Source organism: Coffea arabica, chromosome 11e (genome assembly GCF_036785885.1).
Source record: "Coffea arabica cultivar ET-39 chromosome 11e, Coffea Arabica ET-39 HiFi, whole genome shotgun sequence".
In the NCBI taxonomy this organism is placed as follows: domain Eukaryota; kingdom Viridiplantae; phylum Streptophyta; class Magnoliopsida; order Gentianales; family Rubiaceae; genus Coffea; species Coffea arabica.
Window position 1 is genome coordinate 58,856,798 of NC_092331.1, and position 22,005 is coordinate 58,878,802.

The window sequence follows — 22,005 nt, forward strand, 5'->3', positions numbered from 1 at the left end:
TCGCTCTTGAAGGTTGTGGGAATATTTTTTTTTTCCCTTTTTTGAGTTAAATATCTTTCGCAATTATGCTCTGAACTGGTACCATTCGAAATCAATAATGCTTTTCTGATTGGATTGGATTCTTCATTCATCCGTCCGTTGATTTCTTTTCATTCTTTTCCTAAACAAACAGTAGTATTCATCAGTAGTCAACTTATTGTGATCCAACTAAGAAGATTTGCTGTTTGGGTTAAAGTCAAAATAAGATATGATTAAGAATATGATTATGAGTTTGAGTGCAATGGGTGGGTACAATGACTTCATCATTTGTGATCGTATACTTAATTGGTGAACAATTAAGTGGTTCATTGACCTCAGTTGTATATCACCAACTGCCCATGCGTGCAGCCATCCCCATTTATTGGATATTGGTCGATATACAAGTATGCAAATGCAACCACAGAAATAGGATTCCCAAAATTATATATATATATATATATATATAAAAAGAGAGAGAAAAATATATATATACTATAGCTGGGAGGTCAGAGTTGACTTGATCAAAACTTTAAGAACGTAAGAGAATACCATTCCATGCCCATTGAGGTACCAAAATATAGTACTATTGGAGGAATCTCCATCCAAAATTACCAAAAATTTCAAAAGATTTTTCCAGATCGTTAACAACTTTGAGGACCATATCCTCTTGGTTCTTGGCCCCAGTGATGGCAGAATCATTCCTAAAATTTGACATTGCCAACGGTGAAAATAGTATATGTGCTCCATGATTTCGTAACAAAAACGATCATTCACTGAAAAAAAGAACGTATTCGATCGATAAGGAATAAGTAGCTAGGTACACCAGAATTGTTCTCTAAAATTACATTCTATGTTCTTCCTTTGCTAGAAAGAGACATTCCATCGAGTACTTAATGCATGAGATATTAATAGACATATTGGTTTTACCCAATAATCCTTTCTTAATTTAAAAAGATCTGTCTAGCGAGCGCTCCAAACTGGGTACTCATTAAAGATTTTATTCAGGTGTTAAATTTTTAAAAAGCATACATAATTAAAAAAAAGTGTATAAAAATAAGGGATGCCCGTGATTATTATTACTGTTACGTTCGCATGATAAGTTAGACGTGATTTAAGCGTGCTAATGATGCAGCCAATTTTCATGGTTAGAAAATGCCAATTTAAAAGGACAACAACAGAGAAAAAGTTTAGTCCAACAGCCTTAACTTGAAACATGAAGACGCAGAACAGGGACAAGCATATCAGCATTTGGATTGCGTACGGGCTAGAATCGTGGAAATTGACGGTCCAAGTATGATCTGAACGGAACCTCCCATGTTCAGACAACAGCGCCTGAGAAAGCTTGTCACGGGGAATTACTATTGGGATGAATCACAAACCAGCCATGGAAATGCACAGACAATCCTTTGATGGGAAACTGTAAATTTAGACTATCGATCTTCTTTGAAGATGCCTCTAATCATCCTGAAATTAATTGGATGCATTTCATTTTTGGCTTCCGTTTGTATTGATATTGACATCTCCAATATTCAACTCAATTTGCCTTTTTTTTTTAGAGAAAAAAAAAAGATTTTCTGGATCCATATCTTATCCCCCAAAATCCCCAGAGGGATAATTCGTTAATTTGAACGAATCTGGGAATAACAAAATAAAATGCGAGCAGAGGAAAAAGCCAAATTGGGATTTGAACATGGAAGAAAGAGCCAAAAGATACAACATGGGGAACCAGAATACTGCATGTGCATCTGCTTTCGTTGGAGCCGTAAATAACCTTGCAATCGTTTTCAAAGTACAAATTGCATTCGCCGGAGATTAAATACCATTTCTTTTTTATCTTAAGATCTTTTCGTGCGAACAAGACGTAGAGTCTAAAATTACTCCACGTAGTTAATCCCAAAAAAAAAAAAAAAACTTACTCCATATTCAGTATTTCAATGCAATTTCACATTTATTTGCTGGGTAAGATTCCAATGTCACGTCTTGATGTTACAACTTAAACCAAGAAAAAATATCCATGCCATGCAAAATTTGCGTACAAACTTATTGAACAGTAAAGAATCACTTATGGTGTGCACCGTATTCCTATTCCTTTTATAGGGACCGCGGATATATATATCTTCAGTATTTGCATTTCATTTTCATCAACATCTCCTACATATCAATTTTTTTCCACCTATATTTTCAAATGATTAAACCCCAAAATAAAGTAGTACTCGAAGTTAATTTTCACTAAAATTACCTGGACTTGCGATAAGAAATGTTCGGTGGACAGAGTACTTAAATTTAGAGAACAAAATCCAAATCCAGCACCATTTTCTCTATAAGCCTGCAAAACCAGTAGGAAATGTGTATATATATATATATATATATATATATATATATATATATATATATATATATATATATAATTTATAGAATGTAGTGAACCGGTTATACGCCAATTAAAGGTGTAAACGAGTCTAATTAAATCGAATGCCGTGCTATTCAAGTTTGTTTGATTATTTTAACGAATTTGAAATTTTCTTCAGGTATGATTTGTTTATTTATCAAATTGAACTCGAGCGACCTTTTTTATCGAGTTTAAATATTACGATCTAACATAAAATGTTGCTTAATTTTGATTTGACTAAACCTATTAATTGGGTCATCTGAGGTGAAATTTAACAAGTCCAAACTCGGCTAATATAATTAGTACCACTTTCCAAATTCAAATTATGAGTTTCGAATTAATAAATGTGAAACTCATACTCAGTTCACAAAATATTCGAGTTGTGAGTCTATTTCGAGTTTAACATAAATTCACTTATTGTTCCTTAATTTCTTTAATATAATTACTATAACTAGTAAGTTCTAGAGCTAATTTAACATCCACAGGTTGCAACATTAAAACTATACATAATTTAAAAATAGTTTGTTAAAAAGTATATAAACCAAGAATTTTTCAAAAATAATGTATCAAATTAGTTCAAAGTACATGGAAAATAGTAATAAAGCATAATCAACAATCAAAACATCTTCAAAAGTCATTAATTTGCTTGTACTAAGATTTGTCTTTTTGAATATTTTGACATAATTTTGTATATTTAATATTTCTTATATGTATTAATATATTTTGATACATAACTCATAAGTATAAAGTATTAGCATTAGTATTATATATACATAGGCATATATTATGCATAGTTATATATATATATACACACATTCGGATTAAAGGGTTGGATCTAATAAGGCGCAAACTCGGCTCATATTTAATTAAGACTTAATATTTAGGTCCAAATTCAACGCACACTCAATGAAAGATTAGGTTTATCAAGTTTTTTCTCAAGTCGAGCGAATCTGAGTTTGAGCTGGCCCAACTTCATTGACTAGACAATTCTTGATTTGACCAGCTCACAAACAAAACTCGAACGAGTTCTTCTTATCAATCCAAACTCCACTCAGACTATCAAGTAATTTGGTTCATCTTTTAATCCTAATATCAATCACAAATTAACAAAATACCATGTGCAATAACTCTTAATCTAGTATATGTTTTCAGTAATCAGTTGAAAATTATAGATACTAGTATGAATTATGATTTTGAATCCCTGCACTCCAATAATGAAGTAGCCACGAAAGAATGAAACTAAACTAAGCCCTCCCCACTTGCTCTTAGCCCGGCCTTTAACTAACACTAAGAGTAACCAAAATAGGGGGCATGGGAATTTGAGAGGTCACAGTTGAGAAGAGTGAAGGTCTGGTGCTCTGCAGACTTTTGTGCATTTGGATATTAAATGAGAGGAATTATTTTTCTCAATATGTTTTAAATCATGCAGGTACTTTTCATTAATTTCTCTTTATCACAGCAGATATCGTATCCGATTCGTTGATCCTGTATTCTACCGGCCGTAATAAATCGGCTGAACCATAAAGCAAATTGAAATTAATGGAGTGGATGGTGTTGCCCGAGCTTATTTATGCTGCATTTACTAGAAAATCTTTTTGTGTCTCTCTTTTATTGGAAAAATAGCCACTTTTTGGGATACTTTTTTTTTTTCTCCGTCGATAGAGTGATGGTATCTCCAATATCCAGAATTGCTTTACATGTGTCAAGCAGCTGTAGCATTCAATTCAATTTGTTTTTTTCTTTTGCTTTATTCTTTTTTTTTTTTTGGGTTGTTCTCAATCCTTGTTCTCTCAATTTCACAAAAGATTCTTCTAAACTACTGAATTGCTTAGCATAATAACACGTAGGCGTAATCGAGTACAGTCGAGATTATTACCCTGTTAGTAAAATGCGATGAAGAATAAGAAAGTTAGATAAATAAATTGTTAAACTAGGCCTCAGTCAATAGTAAAACAAAATTAATTTCGAAGGGCCTAAAATCATTTGTTAGTTCTTGTCGCCTGCCATGTTACATTTTCATTGTTATCCACGAGAAAGAAAGGGCAAACTAAAATCTCCTTAATTGAAGTTCAGTTAAAAAATTAATTACTCCAATTTTTAATTAGGGTTAAGATAAACAAATACAGCCGGGGCCAAAAAAGAAAAAAGAAAAAAGAAAAAAGCAAGGAAGAAATCATATCATAAAAGAACAAAAGAGAGAAAAGGGGGGCTGGGTCTCTGCGGCAAATGGTCGTTGCTCTGAGTGTAGTCAGCTTGCATGTGCTGAGAATGGAATATGTTTTTTGAATTCTCAAAATTCAAAAAGAGGAAAATCCACCCAAGGCCCCACTTGCTTTTGTCAAATTTCCCATCCACAAAGCACCAAAACCACACGCTTTCTAACAATAAAAACCACCCCCTCACTCCTACCCTTTTTGAAATTGCCTTTATTGTACCATCAAACCTTCATTATATGTGGCTTGATATTTAAATGGTTTAAAATTTGTACGCGTGTGTAATGCATTTATTTGATTTAATTGAAGTTCAATTTTTGCCAGTCCTCAATTGACCTAGTTGAATTCTCCTCTTAAAATAAATTAAAATAAAAGTACGAATAAATATAGAATAGACTAATGACGATTGTTTAAAAAACAAAAAATAGTAGTATACAATTTCTTTATCTTTCTCTTCCATTTTTTTTTTGCGGGAGGTTATGTACCTAAACAGTTGCTGGTCCCCAGCCCCAAAAAAAAAGAAAAAAGTGTCAGTTAGTTGTTACCTTACCGTAGCTTACAGAACCAGCAGCCCATCTCTAAACTCCTATTTAAACCCCTCTCCAACACCCATTTTCTTCCCACCACCGTCTCCATTCTCTTCTTCACAAACTCTCTCCGCTTCCTTCTTTCTCTCTGCTCAATTGCCAAGTATGTATCTTTCTGCTACATTCTCGTTTTTTAATATAATTCTCGCAATGTTCAGATCAGATGAGCTGAGAAATAATATGCTACATTTGCAATTGTTGTAATTTTTTTGGCTTTGGCAAGCAAAATGTTAAATTCTAATAGCTAAATTTTGTTTTTTGATCTGCAGAATCAAAATGGCTGCTACTGGGTTTTTGTTGGTTGGACTTCTTGCAATGGTCAGCAGTGTTCACGGATACGGAGGGTGGATTAATGCTCATGCCACCTTTTATGGAGGGGGCGATGCTTCTGGAACAATGGGTATGCACCGGTTTAGAAACTTGCCTTCTTCTGGCCTGCATGTTAAGAGGATTTCCACAGATCTTGATAATTTTTTTCCGGTTCTTGTGCACACAGGTGGGGCTTGTGGCTATGGAAACTTGTATAGCCAGGGGTATGGTACAAACACTGCAGCACTGAGTACAGCTCTGTTCAACAATGGGTTGAGCTGTGGATCTTGCTTTGAGATTAGATGTGTGAATTCTAAATATTGCTTGCCCGGTGCCATTCTGGTCACAGCCACCAATTTCTGTCCTCCAAACAATGCCCTGCCTAACAATGCAGGGGGATGGTGCAACCCTCCCCTGCAGCACTTTGACCTCTCCCAGCCCGTTTTCCAGCGCATGGCTCAATACAGAGCTGGAATTGTCCCTGTTGCTTATAGAAGGTATGCTAAGCAAAATTCTTCAAATTTATGAATTTTTTCCATTGAAAAAACTTTTTGACCGAGGAGAATTTTGTAACTTGGCTACCACATGGGCCTCATCCATGCTACTCACTCACTTGACTGACTGGTAAAAAGTTGTAGTAAAACGGCAAACCTGAAAGGTTTTGGACTTAAATCTAGTGGTTACGTTGTTTAGAAATGGATGGTAGGACCATACGGTAATAAATTCTTGCGTCTATTTTCTTGTGATGTTCCCATCACTATAATGAATGACCACGAGGACTTGTACAGTTTGTAGTATTTAAGCATTCTTTCCTATGACAGTCACATGGGCTGTGGTAAAACCTTCTACTAATGGAGAAATTGACAGTAGTAGACTAGTATTTGTGATATGATATGAACCCTGTTGACGAAACGGAACGAAATTCGCATTAACAAGCCCCGGATCGATGGTGATCGACACGAAACTTGATTCTCGGACTTGAATGTGAATCCGGATCTTCTTGTTCTCATCAATTTGATTCTTCACTTCTTTAATGGTATTTCTCTCCTGCCTTCTTTTAATGGGTTTTTTTTTTGGTTTTTTTATGTGTAGGGTGCCCTGCAGGAGAAGGGGAGGCATAAGGTTCACAATAAACGGTCATTCCTACTTCAACTTGGTGTTGGTCACCAATGTTGGTGGTGCTGGTGACGTCCATTCGGTGGCAATCAAAGGGTCCAGAACTGGCTGGCAGCAAATGTCAAGAAACTGGGGTCAAAACTGGCAGAGCAACTCCTATCTTAACGGGCAGAGCCTCTCATTTAAGGTCACCACAAGTGATGGCCGCAGCGTAGTGTCCTACAACGCTGCCCCTGCTGGTTGGTCCTTTGGGCAGACTTACACCGGTGCCCAATTCCGCTGAAGCTCTCCCGCTCCTGCTTCATTTAATACTCCTCTTTTTTTTTTTTTTTTAGCTATTACTATGATTTGGTAGGGGGGCTTGATATACTTTATGTGGTCACTGGTCACTAGTATTAGTATTGTGACTATTTTTCTTTTCAATTTTTCATTTCACTAGGCAATAGGGATCCGTCTCAAGTTGCCTTGACGACTTATTAGTATAGTATAATTGAGGGAAGATAAGTAGTACTCCACTATATTTTAGGCAGGGTATTGGCCCTACAGGGGGGAAATGAGGAGGGCATATTTTAAGATTGTCCCTCTCCCATTTTGTGGGGTGTCCGTTTTGGAGACCTTAAAACTTCTTGGGGTCTTTAGTTTTTTTTTTTTTTCCTTCGGTCCGTTATGAGGCAGAAGAAGAAGATGATTGGGCAGAGGTGGACTATAACCACCCGCCTTTAGTATGTGCTTTTTTTTTTTTTTTTTTGGGGGGGGTTATTATATCTTTGTCTAGTTGGGATTTGATCTTCTTCTTCAGCATCCAGCCGGAGTTGTACCATGTGGTGGTTAATTTCTATGGAAGTGCAATTGTAAATCCGATTTGAATATCAATGAAGGAGTGTTTTAATTTCTACCGACAACTTCTTTCGTACCATCCCAAAGTGATGGATTGATTTAGGTTCATTCTTTTGATGAAATTAGTCCCATCTCACATGGTTTAGACTCCGAAAAAAAAAAACACAAAACGTTTGGAAGACAAGAACCATCATGTGTAATGCTAAATTCGCCGACTAGTAAATTGTGTACTAAACCAGTGACCAGACCATGGCTTTTGATGCAGAATCAATTCCTCCTACAACATGATCTGTCTCAAGTGCTGATGATATTTTTAGTTTTTATTCTCGACTAGTAGTGCTGAACAGTTCTGTTCTTTAATTGTCTCAGCAAAATTCAATTTGACGAAAATAACTTGTCGATTATAATCCTTTCTTCACATGACTGTACAATTTGCGGCAGCATTTCACTTCGATACATCGTTGTCTCGACCTCTGATACTTGTCCGTTTCAATGAACTACAAGAATAAAAAAGATTTACTGCCTGCCCTAAACCAATTTTACCGTGGAGAATGTCTGCAACCATTTGCCCAAAGGAAAATTAATAATAATAATGAGATAATATACTCCATAAAATTTGCTCAGAATCAAACTTTTTTCTTAGTTAATGTTGACCGGTTTCGGAAGTGGACTTCACTCTTGTTTTCTTATAAATGGAAATCGCCAAAGAAAAAGAATCAAAAAATTGATTGGTACTATGTAAGTTTGCTTTCAATTTTTTACTATCATTTAGAATCCAAAAGCATCCCCAACTCCACAAAACTTGGAAATGGAATTGCAGAAAAAGTTTAGTAGACAAAGATCCTCGTGGTCACGCTGCAAGATTCTCTGCCTTCCCACCCAAACTCAAATCGGGGGTTGAGGGATTTTTGGTGGTTGGGCACTTGGGCGGACCAGTGATGAAATTCTAGTCTTTTGACCATACTACAAGACTAGAATTTAGTTACAGTGATGAAATTAAGACTAATAGGCAACACTAATGCAAGACTACAGCTAATTGATACTTGCACATAATAGGAACTCAAAACTTGTGATACTTGGGCCATAAATTATAAAACCAACAATAACTTTACTTTAATTTATATATTGTAGTTGTAATTTCAATTAATGAAAGGGAAGACACATTATATCTTTTTTTTTCTATATGTTTTTCTAATAGGGAATGGTTGGAATTTAAAAAGTAGAAAGGGCATCCGAAAATTAGAACTTAAAACCTCCACTTTCCGTGAGACAAATTATCTCTAGCTATTCTCTTAACGAATCATGTCGTGGTTGTCTTGACGTGACTCTTTGATAGTAACAATTAAAAACTCATTTGGATTGTAGTTTTTCAAATAATTTTTTATTAAAAAAATTATTATAACACTTTTTTGATTGCGTCCAATATATAACAAGTGTGTCAAAAGAATCATTGAAGATTTCTAAGGACACTTCAGGTGAAAATGATTAGAAAAAATTGAAATTGTAAAAAGAAAAAATTCATCCTTCAAGTTCAACCTAGAGACCCACGTTAACCAAAATTTCAATCATCTGGAATCGTTTAAAGTACTATACCTGTTTAAATCAAAAGTCATGTTCTAGTAGTTTCACGTTCACCCTGTGGGGTTTTCTATCCCACGTCGGCTTGGGGGTTGGGGTGTTTGGATAAATAAGTCCCTCGCAGGACTTCAAAAGTTGCCGGCTTTTAAAGTTACTGTGGGGATTAGGTTTATTTGCAAAAACATGCTTATTTCTGTAAGAAAATATAAGAAAACAGAAAACTCATTCTCAGGGATTTGGGGGTAGTTACTTCTTAGCAGCAGGGCACCCTGTGGGGTTTTTTATCCCACATCGGCTTGGGGGGTTGGGGTGTTTGGGTAGATAAGTCCCTCGCAGGACTTCAAAAGTTGCCGGCTTTTGAAGTTACTGTGGGGATTAGGTTTATTTGTAAAAATATGCTTTTTTTTTTTTTTTCGAAACGATAGATGTTCTATAACTTAATCTAGCCTAGTCTAAGGGGAAGGGGAGGGGGTTCGATGTGAGTACAGACTCTATCGATGAAGGTCAATTAAGACCGTCACAAATTGTGATAAATTTGTGGGAGGCAGGGATTGAACCCCTGACCTCCAGCATCACCTTTAATGGTGATGACCACCGGACCAAATGGCCAGTGATAAAAATATGCTTACTTCTGTAAGAAAATGTAAGAAAACAGTAGTTTCACGTTCACTTCCTTCGAAGTTTGAACGTCAAAGATGGCTTTAAATTGAAATGAATTTTGGGGAAAAGCAAAGGATCCTCAAAGCTCAAAGAGTCCAAACTCCAAAGCTAATAACAAACTCGGGTGGAGAAAACGGGCGGGAAATGAGGTGTGGGTCTCGGACTCCGGCGGGAAAGCCCATGTCCTAAGCCTGACAATGACTAGTCAAACCTCAGACTTTTCGTCTCACTTTTCTGATTTTCTCTACGAACAGTTTGATCAGTCTGTCATATCATCATATGTAAGAAAACTTTCTCCACAATCTAGAGTCCCGTGACTATAACATGCTCTCTGCCTCGGACGCAACTCTTTTGCCACACAAGCAAATTCTCCTTGCTCAAGGCTTCATCTTCGAGCCCCCAAATAAGCTATAACCCACCATGGCTTCTCGCTCTTGGTTAAAGCTATGCCTGATTGCCTTCTACTGGTGCGACTACTACTTGGTAGTTGGTACTATGCGACTATCTAATTTTTAATTCTCTAGTTAGTTATTACCGGTGTCCAAACAAGGCGTCGTAATTACTACATTCGTCCCATTTTCATAGTTCTGATTTTTTTCACATAATTTTTAAAAAAAATTAATTAACTTTGTTGGAAGAATAAATGTAACTTACTATCTTCCTAAAAGTTTAAAGTTAGGTGATACTCAATAATAATTTACATTAAATAAGGGTATTTTAGAGAAATTTAAAATTAACTATATTTTAGAAAGTGGATTATAATTTTGGATGGATGAAAAGGGAAATCAAGCATATCAAAGTGAGATAGAGGGATTATAATTCTTAATTAATTTTTAATTTTTTTAACAACTATTTTATCTCACACATGTTATATCATAAAAAGTGTTATAGTAATTATTTCAAATAATCTCCTATTGAAACATATTTCGAAATTTTCCTAATTTTCTACACCGGCACATGCTAGTGTTTTAACCCTTTTTCTTAGGTATAATTTCAGAAAACCTCTATTGAGGTTTCTAATAGTTTTCACTTAGCGCACTTTAACTTTAAAAAATACCACTTACTTTCTCTACTTTTAACATTTTGTAATATTAGCAACCTATTTCAAAAAAATAAATAAAAAGTGAGTCTTTTTTTTAAAGACCATTTCTAAAGTTGCTAATGGTTTGGTACTTGATTCATATCAAAACATTTTTACACGGACTTGACTTGTTGCATTCAGATGCAAACTTTCACTGGGTTCTTAAAAACTGTGTTATAAAAATCACTACAATAGCACAAAGCTTTTCAAAAGATTATGTGAAGAAGCTATTTGCAATAGTATACTACATTGATACTTTTTATCATCATCTGATGTACTTAAGATAAAAATGTAGTTAAAAATATAAAAGAGTAATTGAAAAACGTATTTATGATGCAAGCAAAATATTACTATTTAGAAAACATTTTGGTATCCAAAAATTATCAATGAGAAATTAAAGAGCCAATTTTTGCAAATTATTGTCAACCTTCCACAAATTAAGACTAATTTTAACAGCTGTATTATGCAATCATAGACTTACAACCCACAAGGCCAGACAATTTCTTTTTAAATTCTATACTGGGCCATTCGGTGGCAATCAAAGAGTCCAAAACATACGTCAAGAGACTGGGCCGAAAATTGGCAAAGCAACACCTATCTTAATGGCAAAAGCCACTCATTTAAGGTCACTTCAAAGTGATGGCCACGGTGTTCTACGATGTTGCCGCTGCTGGCTGGTCCTGTGGGCAGACTTACACCGGTGCCCAATTCCGGTGAAGCTATCCTGCATCATTCATGTGAGTACTATTTTCCTAGTCGGACTGGGAGGGAATGAGAAGGGGCAGGAAGGGGTAAAAGAAAAATGGTCATTATCACTTTATATTTGATTTCATTATTAATTACTCCCTTAACGTTACATCTCCCTTACTTTACTTTCAAGACTAATGGTTAAATTTAATGAAATTTATTAATTCAATTGAGAATACATATTTAACCCTTAAAATTGTTATCACATTTCCCGCATATATTATAGCATTATTATCAACTTACATTCTAGAGTTATTTTTTATGCAATTTATTCCACCGTTAAACCAATTTAGCAAGTTAAAGAATTTTAGAAGAAAGTACCCTCCTCCTTGTACAATAAAAATAGTAAAAAATTTAGAGTGACTTTTCTTCTTTTTAGTTTTTCTTTTTAGAATCAAGAAAGCAAATTCAAAACATTAATCTCTTTCTATTAATAATGAAAAAAATAGAAATATAGAAGGGGGAGAGAGAGAGAGAGCTCAATTCTTTTTTTTTTTAAAAAATAGTACAAATAAAAAGAATTCAATTTTTTTTATTTTAAAATTACTTTACGTTTTTATGTACCTTCAAATTCCAATCCTAATCCCAACGATGTTAAAGTAATATGATAATATTATATTCATACTTATTTTCTTTCTTTGCAAAATGTAATTTTCTATTTCCTTCTCTTCTATCTCTTTTTCTTTTCCTAATTTGGAAAATTCTTTTATTTTTATGCTTTTGGAACACTTAAAGTGAAAAAAAGGAAGAATAATCATTCCAATTTTTTATTTTTAATTATATATATAAAAAAAGGTAAATAGATTAAAATTTTTTTGAATATATTAGTTAGGTTAACGGTGGGGTAAAATACCTAGAAAATAATGTTATGGTATAAATTGATTGTATCACTATAATTTAAAGGGATAAAGTAGTGATAATAATAATAATGTAATAATGCTATAAAATAAAAGGGTATTTTTATTCAAAATTTGTTAACATACTGAGTTGAATTACCTATGAGGTTAAAGTGATAAAAGATAGTATTAGGATAGTAAATAGATAACAGTAATATAGTTTAAAGAAGTAAAGTGATAATGACTCTAAAAAATAAAAAATAAAGGTGGGGAGGAGAGGCAAACTTGCAGCCAATGGAACTTGCGAGGACCTATTTGCCACGGGGCGCCCGTTGCATCTTGGCAGGTTGAAGCCTAGCATTTGCTATGTCATTTTACCTAGAGTTTTTAATGAATCAAACTATTTGCAAATGTGTTTGTGTTTAACTTGTTCGAATTCGAAAAAAGTTTGATCGTTTAATAAATGAATCGACTTCAAACATAATATTATACTTGTTTAATAATCAAATCAATTATAAACATGTTCATGAATCATTCGAATAATTCATGAATACATATATAATTATGAAAATAAATATAAATACATTTAATATTATTAAATATATATTGTAATTCACTAAAAAAAGTATTTATACATACATTAGCATTATTTATTTTTTAAAAATCAATAAGTACAATTAAACTTATTCTAAATAATGTATTATTTATTAAAAATATAATTAGATCAACTTCAAAATCAAATTTGAGCTCGAATTTGGCTCATTTATGAGTTAGAATCTGAACTCAAATATTTATACAAATAAACTCAAATTCAAACAATATTTATAATTAGTTAATATTCGAATCCAATTACTCGTTGAAAGCTATCCCTATCGATTCGGCTCACTAAAAGCTCTTGTTTTACCATTTAAAAAAAAAAAAAAACTCTTGTTTCACCCGGCTCCTATCCTTTGACTGCCAATAGTTCAGTTCAGTGATGATACTCCGAATGCAGCTGCTTCTTCCTCAGCCCCTATCTCCCCACTACTCTTCCTCCTCCACCACCGGCTTAAACCCCATTTCCACTCCCAAACCCCTCATTTCCCGAAAAGCCCTCAACTCCCACCACACCCCCACCACCACAACAGTTGACTCCGGATTAAAATTCCGGGAGAAAATCCTCTACCTCGAATCCCTCAAAGTCAATCCCACAAAAGTCCTCCAGAAAAATCCAAATCTCCGTTCTGCCCCTCTCTCCTCTCTCCAATCCGTCGAGCACTGCCTTTCTTCCATGGGGATAGAGCAGTCTGCCCTAGGCCGCATTCTTGACATGTTCCCCCAGCTCCTCACAGCTGACCCCAGCAATCAAATTTACCCTGTTTTCGAGTTTCTGTTAAACGACGTCGAAATCCCTTATTCCGATATCCGTAAATGTATAATCAGATGCCCCAGATTGTTAGTCAGTGGTGTCGAGAGTCAGTTAAAACCCGCGCTTGAATTCTTGATAAAATTGGGTTTTGTTGGCGCCAATAGAATCACTTGCCAAACCACTGTTTTATTGGTATCCAATGTAGATCATACCTTAACTCCCAAAATTGATTTCTTGATGGGGTTGGGATTTGAGTACAACGAGGTGGCGAAGATGGTGATCAGGTCACCTGCGCTGTTGACATTTAGCATAGAGAATAATTTTATGCCGAAATTGGAGTATTTCTTGGAGGAAATGAACGGGGATTTGGAGGAGCTGAAGAGATTCCCGCAGTATTTTTCGTTTAATTTAGAGGGGAAGATAAAGAAAAGGCACCGGATTTTGGTGGAACACGGGTTGTCATTGCCGTTATCAAAGATGTTGACAGTGAGTGACGGGGAGTTCAATGCCCGGTTGATTGAAATGCAGTTGGAATTAGTAGAGGAAAGGCAGTTGTAGTAAGTTGGCTCTGATTTTTCAGTTCTGTTTAGATGTAAATTTTGGTGAAGACAGCCCAATGTCAAGTATATTTTTGTTCATTGTTTGTTAAAAATTTGCACTTTAGTCAGCTGTATGTTCGTTTACACAAAAAAGATAAGGTCTTCCTTTCCTAAAAGATGAGTTTGATAGCTAATTCATACGCTTGGCTTAATGTTTTGGTCCTTTTGTTACTGTGCTTATTGTGTAATTATATGGATGGTCGGACATTATTGGACAGATTAGAGTGGCTGAAATGATTTTGGTTGCTTATAATAAAGATTTTGAGTATTGTCGATGTCCATATTATACAGGGCTAATGTCCATAATATACAGCTGGTATATAACCATCCACGGTTTAGAGAGAATGAGAGAGGGAGTGTGAGGTAGAGAGACATCGATCCTTTCAGCGCAAGCATCAAGCGTTCAAGTCTTTTGTGAATCCTCATATATTCATTCCTAGAAAACATACACGACAAAATATCAAAATAGTTTGTCTTTGTAAATCAGTGCCACATTGGAGAAATCTGACTTTCTATATTCTTACAGTCCTCAGTTCTAACACCATTTTCTTTTTACCTGGCCTTAATGTTGGTAATCTGTAGCTTGGAATTTTTTATTTTCCAATAAGTGTAGCGTTGCAATTCTGGATTCACCAAAATCCTGTTTTAGTATAAGAGTGGAGCTTTAGTGATGGTAGTACAGACTCTTTAATGGTGCTAAGACTATTAGATATTATCAGTCTTCAGCGTCTGCATATGACTGACTAATTTAATTGCTGTTTCAAACTCCGCTTCTCGTTTCATTGTCATTTGGTTCCTTTGTATTTGTGGCTATGCATCTACAAACACTTCATGGTTACTGGTAGGTCCTCTTCAGGTGTAGTGAGGGTTGAGATTGGATCTTTGTTTTGATATACAGCAATCTGATCCTTTGCGAAAGGATATAAGATCTCATTTTACTGAAGATATGAAATCTGTGCCTCAGAAAAAGGATATAAGATCACCAAGCAGATGATTGACTTTTTAATAGAACTTGATGATTGCTGCACAGTGAGTACTTGAGCTCTTGATAGATTACTAGATGAGATGATAGGATTGTACTCATTGTGGAGGCTTTTTCTCATTGTCACTTTGGAAATGTTCCACTTCTCTGTTCTCTTTACATTCCCTGCTTGTCATGCAGCTGCTGATTTGTATAGAAACGGCAAAGCTATCTGAAGCTTAGGGTTATGCGTTTCACCATGTCATTAACCCCGATGTTGATTTTCTCCTCTTGATAACTCTTACAGCTAGTTCTCTACTGGGCAACTCGTCTGGAAGAGTTCGACAACTCTAGTTCCCCTACATTAGACTGAATTAGCTGTAGGATGTGCCTATTTTCGTATTAGTTTCCTTGCGTATTTCCTCTGTTATAGCATTTATTCTGCAGAGGCTTACAAGATGCTTAGTGGCAAGTCAAAATTACGAAAGGATTAGCAATTTAGGATCTCATATCCAAGCTTAGAACCCATGTGCTGTTTTTCGTTTATTGAAAGGCAATCCTCGTACATTAACATTTTATCATTAGAGCGAAGGCTTTGGAAGATCACTGGACTGTAAGATAATTGGATGGCCTATATCGAAGCCTATTTTGATCTGAGTGGAAGATCACCAAAATTGGGTGCTGGGTCCTGTAGAGGCTGTAAACTTAAAACAACCAGTTGGGACTGCACAAAGACTGGGACCTGATGTTTGGACCTTACAGCTCACAGCTGGGAATCTTGAAAAGTAATGGGGTGGGGTGGAACTTCCTGATGCTCTCCGAATCTAATATTAAGGTCTGTTTGGGCTGAGTCAAGCATATTGAGAGGAGCTTGAACCCACACTATGATGAGTAGTACTTTGAGGAAACTGAACTGAGAAGTATGGACCAAAAGCCCAATTGCAACTTCGTCACCTCAAGTCACTTTACCCGTTTAAGAATTCATTCTCTACAAGCCAACAAGGTTTATATTTTCTTCAAGAAAGAAGAAAGGGGACTATGGAGGACTCGTATATAGGGGAAATTTAATTTGCATGTGATGAGATTCTGACCCAAACATTTGTAGGGAACAAAGACCAAAGACCAAACTCTCCACTGTTGAGGCTATCTATCACTGCAATCTTCTATTGTTGCTACTTACCACACCAAGTCTTCGTCGGCTCATTTGACCACCTAAAATTAAATGTCCCCACCATCACCCCTCTTCCTTGTTTTTCCCCTGTTTTTTCTGCAGAAACATTTTTTCCTATCTTCTGGGCCAACCAAAAGCTAGCGTTGAGTTCATTTACCGTTGCCCCAGTACATTTTTAGGGTAACTTATGATGGGGCTTGGCAAGTTTATATGTATTGACAAGAGGCCAGAAAAATCTAAAACCTGGGAGACTAGGACCCCTTTGAATTAATTATGAGAAAAAGCAAAGATGAGATGGAATGCAGATGCTTGTAAAAATTAAAAAGAAAAAAGTGATGAAACATATCCAACAATGACTGAGATTTTATAGTTTTATACCGGATTCTTGCAATGGTTATTGGTGTACGTGTAACCTCTGTTTTTGTATCTGTTCCCTGCCTTGGAAAAGATAACTTATGCACCTAAACGGTCCAGCTTACCCTTCCTGAATAGTGCAAATCATTTGTTTGTACCAAAGAACCTTTTAGTATGTCTTGGACCGTATAATGTACTAGTTTCTTCATTTGATAATCATTTAAAACATGTTCTTACTGTTAATTGCATCAAAGCTTGAACTGTTGTTTTCGCAAAAGTAATTACTGCATGACACGCCACCTATGTTCCAGTGAAATTATTGAGACTTAGAGAAGCTGGTGGGGATTGCATGAGGTGTACGAGTGTGCTCAATAAAGGTCCATTTAAGTTAAGGTTTGGGGTGGTTCATCATCCTTCCAATGCCAAGAAAGGACAAACCTTAAGTCAGTTAGGTTTGAAATCTGACATTCTGATGCGATGATGTAATGCTTGCTTGCTTACTGACTTGAACAATCTGACTCGAGGCTGTGGAAGGGTTGATTATTTACTTGATATATAATGCCTTTTCTTCTTGGAAATGATCAACTGGAAAGTCTGGATTGGAATTGCTCTGCTTCTTCTGCTACTAATAATTTCTGGGAGCGAATTTAATTCTTCAGGAGAGCAGTGGTACCTTTTCCTATGGCATTAAATTCCTCGAGAAGAATTTTGTTCTTTTCTATTGACCTCCTCAATACATGCAAGCAACCTTTCCTGGTGATTATCAACCTAGTTAGAACAAGACAGATGAACGGTACCCAAGCACGCTTCTAGCAATCATCATTTTGCACCTCCAAAGCACATTGAAATGCTCTAGACATTCACGCTTTCGTGTTTAAGGGCTAGCGACGACTCGATTTCCATTTCTTTCTTGTTGGTCTCTCCGGGGTGAAGGATGGGATTAACATTTCAATCAACTCCTCCTACTACGTACTGCTACATAAATGAGCAGTTCCCTGTATGATGATCTAGTGGAAAAGACATGCAACAGGTTTTAAAAGAATCAATTAGAGCTTTGACCAGTGATTCAACTAAGGAAGGTTGGAAATCTTCGGACTCGTAATAATAGACACCAGAGCTGCATTTCCGGTAGGTAATGTAGATTAGAAGGTGAGAGTGTTAGGGATCAAATCCTTTCACTCAAAAAATTATCAAGCTACAAGCTTCATTAGTCCTTTTCTTTTGGCATTACAGGATGAAAAAGGCTAAGAGGCTTTCATAAATATCCCGTTAAGTAAGTACTACTACTCGTAAAGACATTCATTCGCATGAACTTGCACAGGCTTGCTAGACAGTACGGTGTGAAAGGGGGCATGAACCGTTGGGCCTGTTTTTGTCTCTTTGAAACAGCACATAGGATGCTGCGCACGTGGACATGAAGAAGAAGACTAAAGATAGAGAGAGAGAGAGAAAGAGAGGCAGACCCCAAAATTTTCAATTCTGGACGACGAGAATCTCTCTCTCTCTCTATCTCTCTGTGTATGAGCCTGCCTGTGTGTGGATGAAATGAAACATAGCAGAACTGCGTTCCCCGTTTGGGCTGTTCCTCAAGTCCTCAACCCTCTCTACCCTCAGCCAATGTAAGAAAATCTCAATCAAAATCAAAGAATCAAAGACTGTCGTCCTTTTCTTTCAATGCTCTATGCATCCCACAATTACTGCTCTCTTCCCTGACACTTTCCACCCCATGCACAGTTACATAACTTACTTACACTTTTACAAAACTGTACAAACGTAGCTCAGGTTTCCAACACCACTCCTACTACCTTCTGGGCTTTTACTCACTGGACAGTGCTCTCTCGTAGGAGTACATGGACAGTATGACATACGCTTGTAACTTAGTACCAAATCATACACTGTTCCAAGTCAGAAATATCTAACCCACATGGACAGAGAAAAAAGGGGTAGTAGTGGATACAGGAGGGAAATGATGGTCCGTATGCCCATGTATCAAAAATTTGCTCCAAGATCAACAAATAGAGATAGCTAGGACCGCTAGGGGTTCTCAATTTTCATCACTATTCCAGCATGCACCTTGAATGTGCTCCCCCCCTCTTTTATGATCCAAATAGCTTTATGTCACGAGTGGTTAACATCTAGCAAATCATGCAATGTAAGTGGGGTAGATTAATCTACCTTTCCTTTCCATTTATAGTATTAGAACTTTAATGATGTCATATTTCTTTAAGCAACGCTATGCTTTGCTCAGATCTTCCATGTCAGTAGTACTCTACTTAGCTACTTACTGACTGTCAAAGATTATACTGCAACAGTTTCACCTTCTACCTTTACTATCTATATCTGGTATCATTTACCTGTAGATCCATCTCCTTCTTTGTATGGTTCACGGAAAGTCAGTAAGACAAAACTCCTAGCTCCTTCCAGTCCCAGCTCTCAATTCTCATGGATGGGACTCTCCCAGTCTCAGTCTCTCTACTACGACTCTACTCTACTCTACTCTATTCCCCTAATTCAATGTGTTGCCTAGACTCCTCGGTGGGCCTTAAGCTAACTTTTCTAGACTTGATGTGGAAGTACTGTAACTCTGTCTGTGTTTTTTTTTTTTTGTACAAAGCAGATTGTCATCTCATCCTTGACCAACTGTTCTTTGAATTTATTTATGTCCACATTTCCTCTTCTTTTCTGCCCCAACTCAATTTGGGTACTCAACTAATGGGAAAAAAAGAAGCAAATCATGCATGCCAATTACGAGTAATATAATGAGCTATATATGTGTTGACCAGAGCTGCATTTGCTCCCAAAAAAAAAAAAAAGGAAGAAGAGAGACTAGAGCTGCATAGTTGCGGTCCACCCACTTATCAGCACTAAAGAAACAATTGATTATGGCGGATAGTTCTTCGCATTATCTGCTGGTGTATATACCAAGCCCTATGTATCAGATTAATTAATGGAACAACATTTTGAAGTAAGTAATCAATATGCATGTGCAATCATGATCTTGGATGTATGTAATTAGTAGCACATAAGTGGTCTTGTCAAAGTTCATGAGGATTGATGAGACGGGTCTCTACTATCTACTACTCTTAGTCTCTCTTATATAGCTCAAAAGCACCCAAGAAGCAAAGCTGAAGCTAATGGCTTAGGGTGTTTGGAAGAGGTAGTTGGGAACTATGGCACACACATTAATTTGTGTCCTTTTGCTTGGGCTATGTATATTTCTCTCACTCTTCTGATAGGATGGATCAATTACTCATTGGGACTTTCTTTCATGGAGGGAAGGGCACATCCTACCCAGCACAGTATCCCCACCCCGAAATTCACTGTGGGTCATTCAAAAAGTACTCTTTGCATATCTTGATGTCTTCTGTTCCTCCCTAACGAGTTTTGTCAGGTGACTGTTTGACTACTAAATTCCTCCTGTCCTTTAATCCCAAGTGTAATGGCATTCGTTCATTAATAGTAATAGTAATTAACTTCATGTATTACACTCAGTTTGTATGGTCATATATTGCCTGGTATGTCAATATTGAAAATGCGATCGACATTTTTTTTTCTTATTTCAAGTGAAGTATCGACAAGAAAAGTTTGTACTAACAAGAAAAAGCTTGTTTGTACGAACAAGAAAAAGCTTAATGAAGTATAGTGTGGAAGGCAACAATCACAAGGGTTTGGCCATCACCAGCCGTATGTCCCCTGTGTAGGAGAAGCGACTAGCATGAAGGGTTTGCATCCATCTCTCAAGTTTCAAAGTTGTGGGTCTGGCAAGTGCTACTACATTACAATATCCATGATAACTTTTTAAGAAAGAAGAGAGGAGAGTTGGAATTGCTCTTGTACATATGCATATGGTAATGGTTTGGAAACTTGGGGGGACCAGAGAGATGCGGACCGGGGCGACAAATCCAACCATCACCCCGTCCATTTGATAGAGTTTTGTTTTAATCCTCTGCTAATAGCGCTTCTGGTAATTAGAATTTGTCGACAATTTTGTTTCGAAAGGGTTGAAGTATAGGGTTTGTCTGGATAAAAGATTATTTGGACAAATTTTTGGAAACTATATGCTAACATCGCTTTTTTTATAATTTGATACATGTGAAGTGAAAAAATAATTTAAAAAAATAAAAATGTGATTGAAAAATATATTTATAATATAATTAAAATTTTCTTTTTTAAAAAAAAAAAATCACAGTCCAAACAAATCCATTCTGACTCGCCTCGCAAAAGAGTGTGGAATTAACCAAATATTTCTTGGCAAATCTTTTCCACATTTTTTTTCTTTTACAGTAATATCTACAAATGTGATGGCCGAAGCAATTCAAGTGTAACTTCAGGGCTCCAATGACCAATAGCCATTTTTGAAACTACCATTCATTGCCTGTGCATTTAGGGGTGTAAATGAATCTAATCAAGTCGAACATCTTAATGTTCAACTTTGTTTGATTATTTTAACGAGTTTAAATTTTTGTTCAAATTTAACTTATTTATTTGTCAAATGGAGTTTAAATTGAGTTTTTTATCGAATTTGAATGGAGTTTAAATGAGTTTTTTTTTTTATCGAATTTGAATGTTATCGAACATAAAACGCTGTTTGAATTTTGGATCGACTAGTTAGTGCATCAAGGTCGAACTCGCTTTTACCTAGGGTTGCAAATAAATCAAGCTGCTCGCAATCGGGTCCGAACTCGATTAACATTGAGCTCGAGTCGAGATCGGGCTGATCAAGTCAAACTCGAGCTTAAAAATACTAAATTCATTAGCTCGCGAACCAATTCAATCTCTATTATGTATATATGTATATATATAATTTTTATTTTAATAATAAAATTACATATATATTCCTAATATTTTATTATTTGTTAAGAAAAATTATTATTTTATTTATTTTTAAAAATTAAAAAATATATTTTTTAATTTTTTTTAAAGCTCGAGCTTTATAAACCAAGATTAAGACTCGATTCGATTAGGCCAAAATATGATTCGACCCGACTCGACTCGTTTGCATCCCTACTCTACCAAGTGAAAGTCAGATTCGAGTATAGAATAATTTGGTTCATTTCGACCCTACATGCATTGTAATAACTTTCTGAGCCATGCGCGACCAAACTGGGATAGCATTCACGACCACTTTGGTCAAGGCATTACATGTTCAATTTTATTAATTATGTGGTATAGAGTGAAGCAATTAAGGTTGCGTTTGGATT

At 35.9% G+C, this 22,005-nt stretch overlaps 2 protein-coding genes across 2 annotated transcripts; both read left to right on the plus strand.

The window, feature by feature from the left end:
* Positions 1 to 5,183: 5,183 nt before the first annotated feature.
* LOC140021512 (expansin-A1) lies at positions 5,184 to 7,534 on the plus strand. The gene is made up of 4 exons (XM_072072522.1): positions 5,184 to 5,310; positions 5,477 to 5,607; positions 5,704 to 6,013; positions 6,609 to 7,534. Exons 2-4 carry the CDS (start codon positions 5,484 to 5,486, stop codon positions 6,913 to 6,915), a joined length of 741 nt encoding a protein of 246 aa, XP_071928623.1. The 5' UTR covers positions 5,184 to 5,310; positions 5,477 to 5,483; the 3' UTR covers positions 6,916 to 7,534.
* A 5,755-nt stretch (positions 7,535 to 13,289) lies between these two features.
* LOC140020933 (transcription termination factor MTEF1, chloroplastic-like) lies at positions 13,290 to 14,434 on the plus strand. Its single transcript, XM_072071585.1, has one exon. The coding sequence runs from the start codon at positions 13,348 to 13,350 to the stop codon at positions 14,275 to 14,277; it is 930 nt and encodes a 309-aa protein (XP_071927686.1). The 5' UTR covers positions 13,290 to 13,347; the 3' UTR covers positions 14,278 to 14,434.
* Positions 14,435 to 22,005: the final 7,571 nt, after the last annotated feature.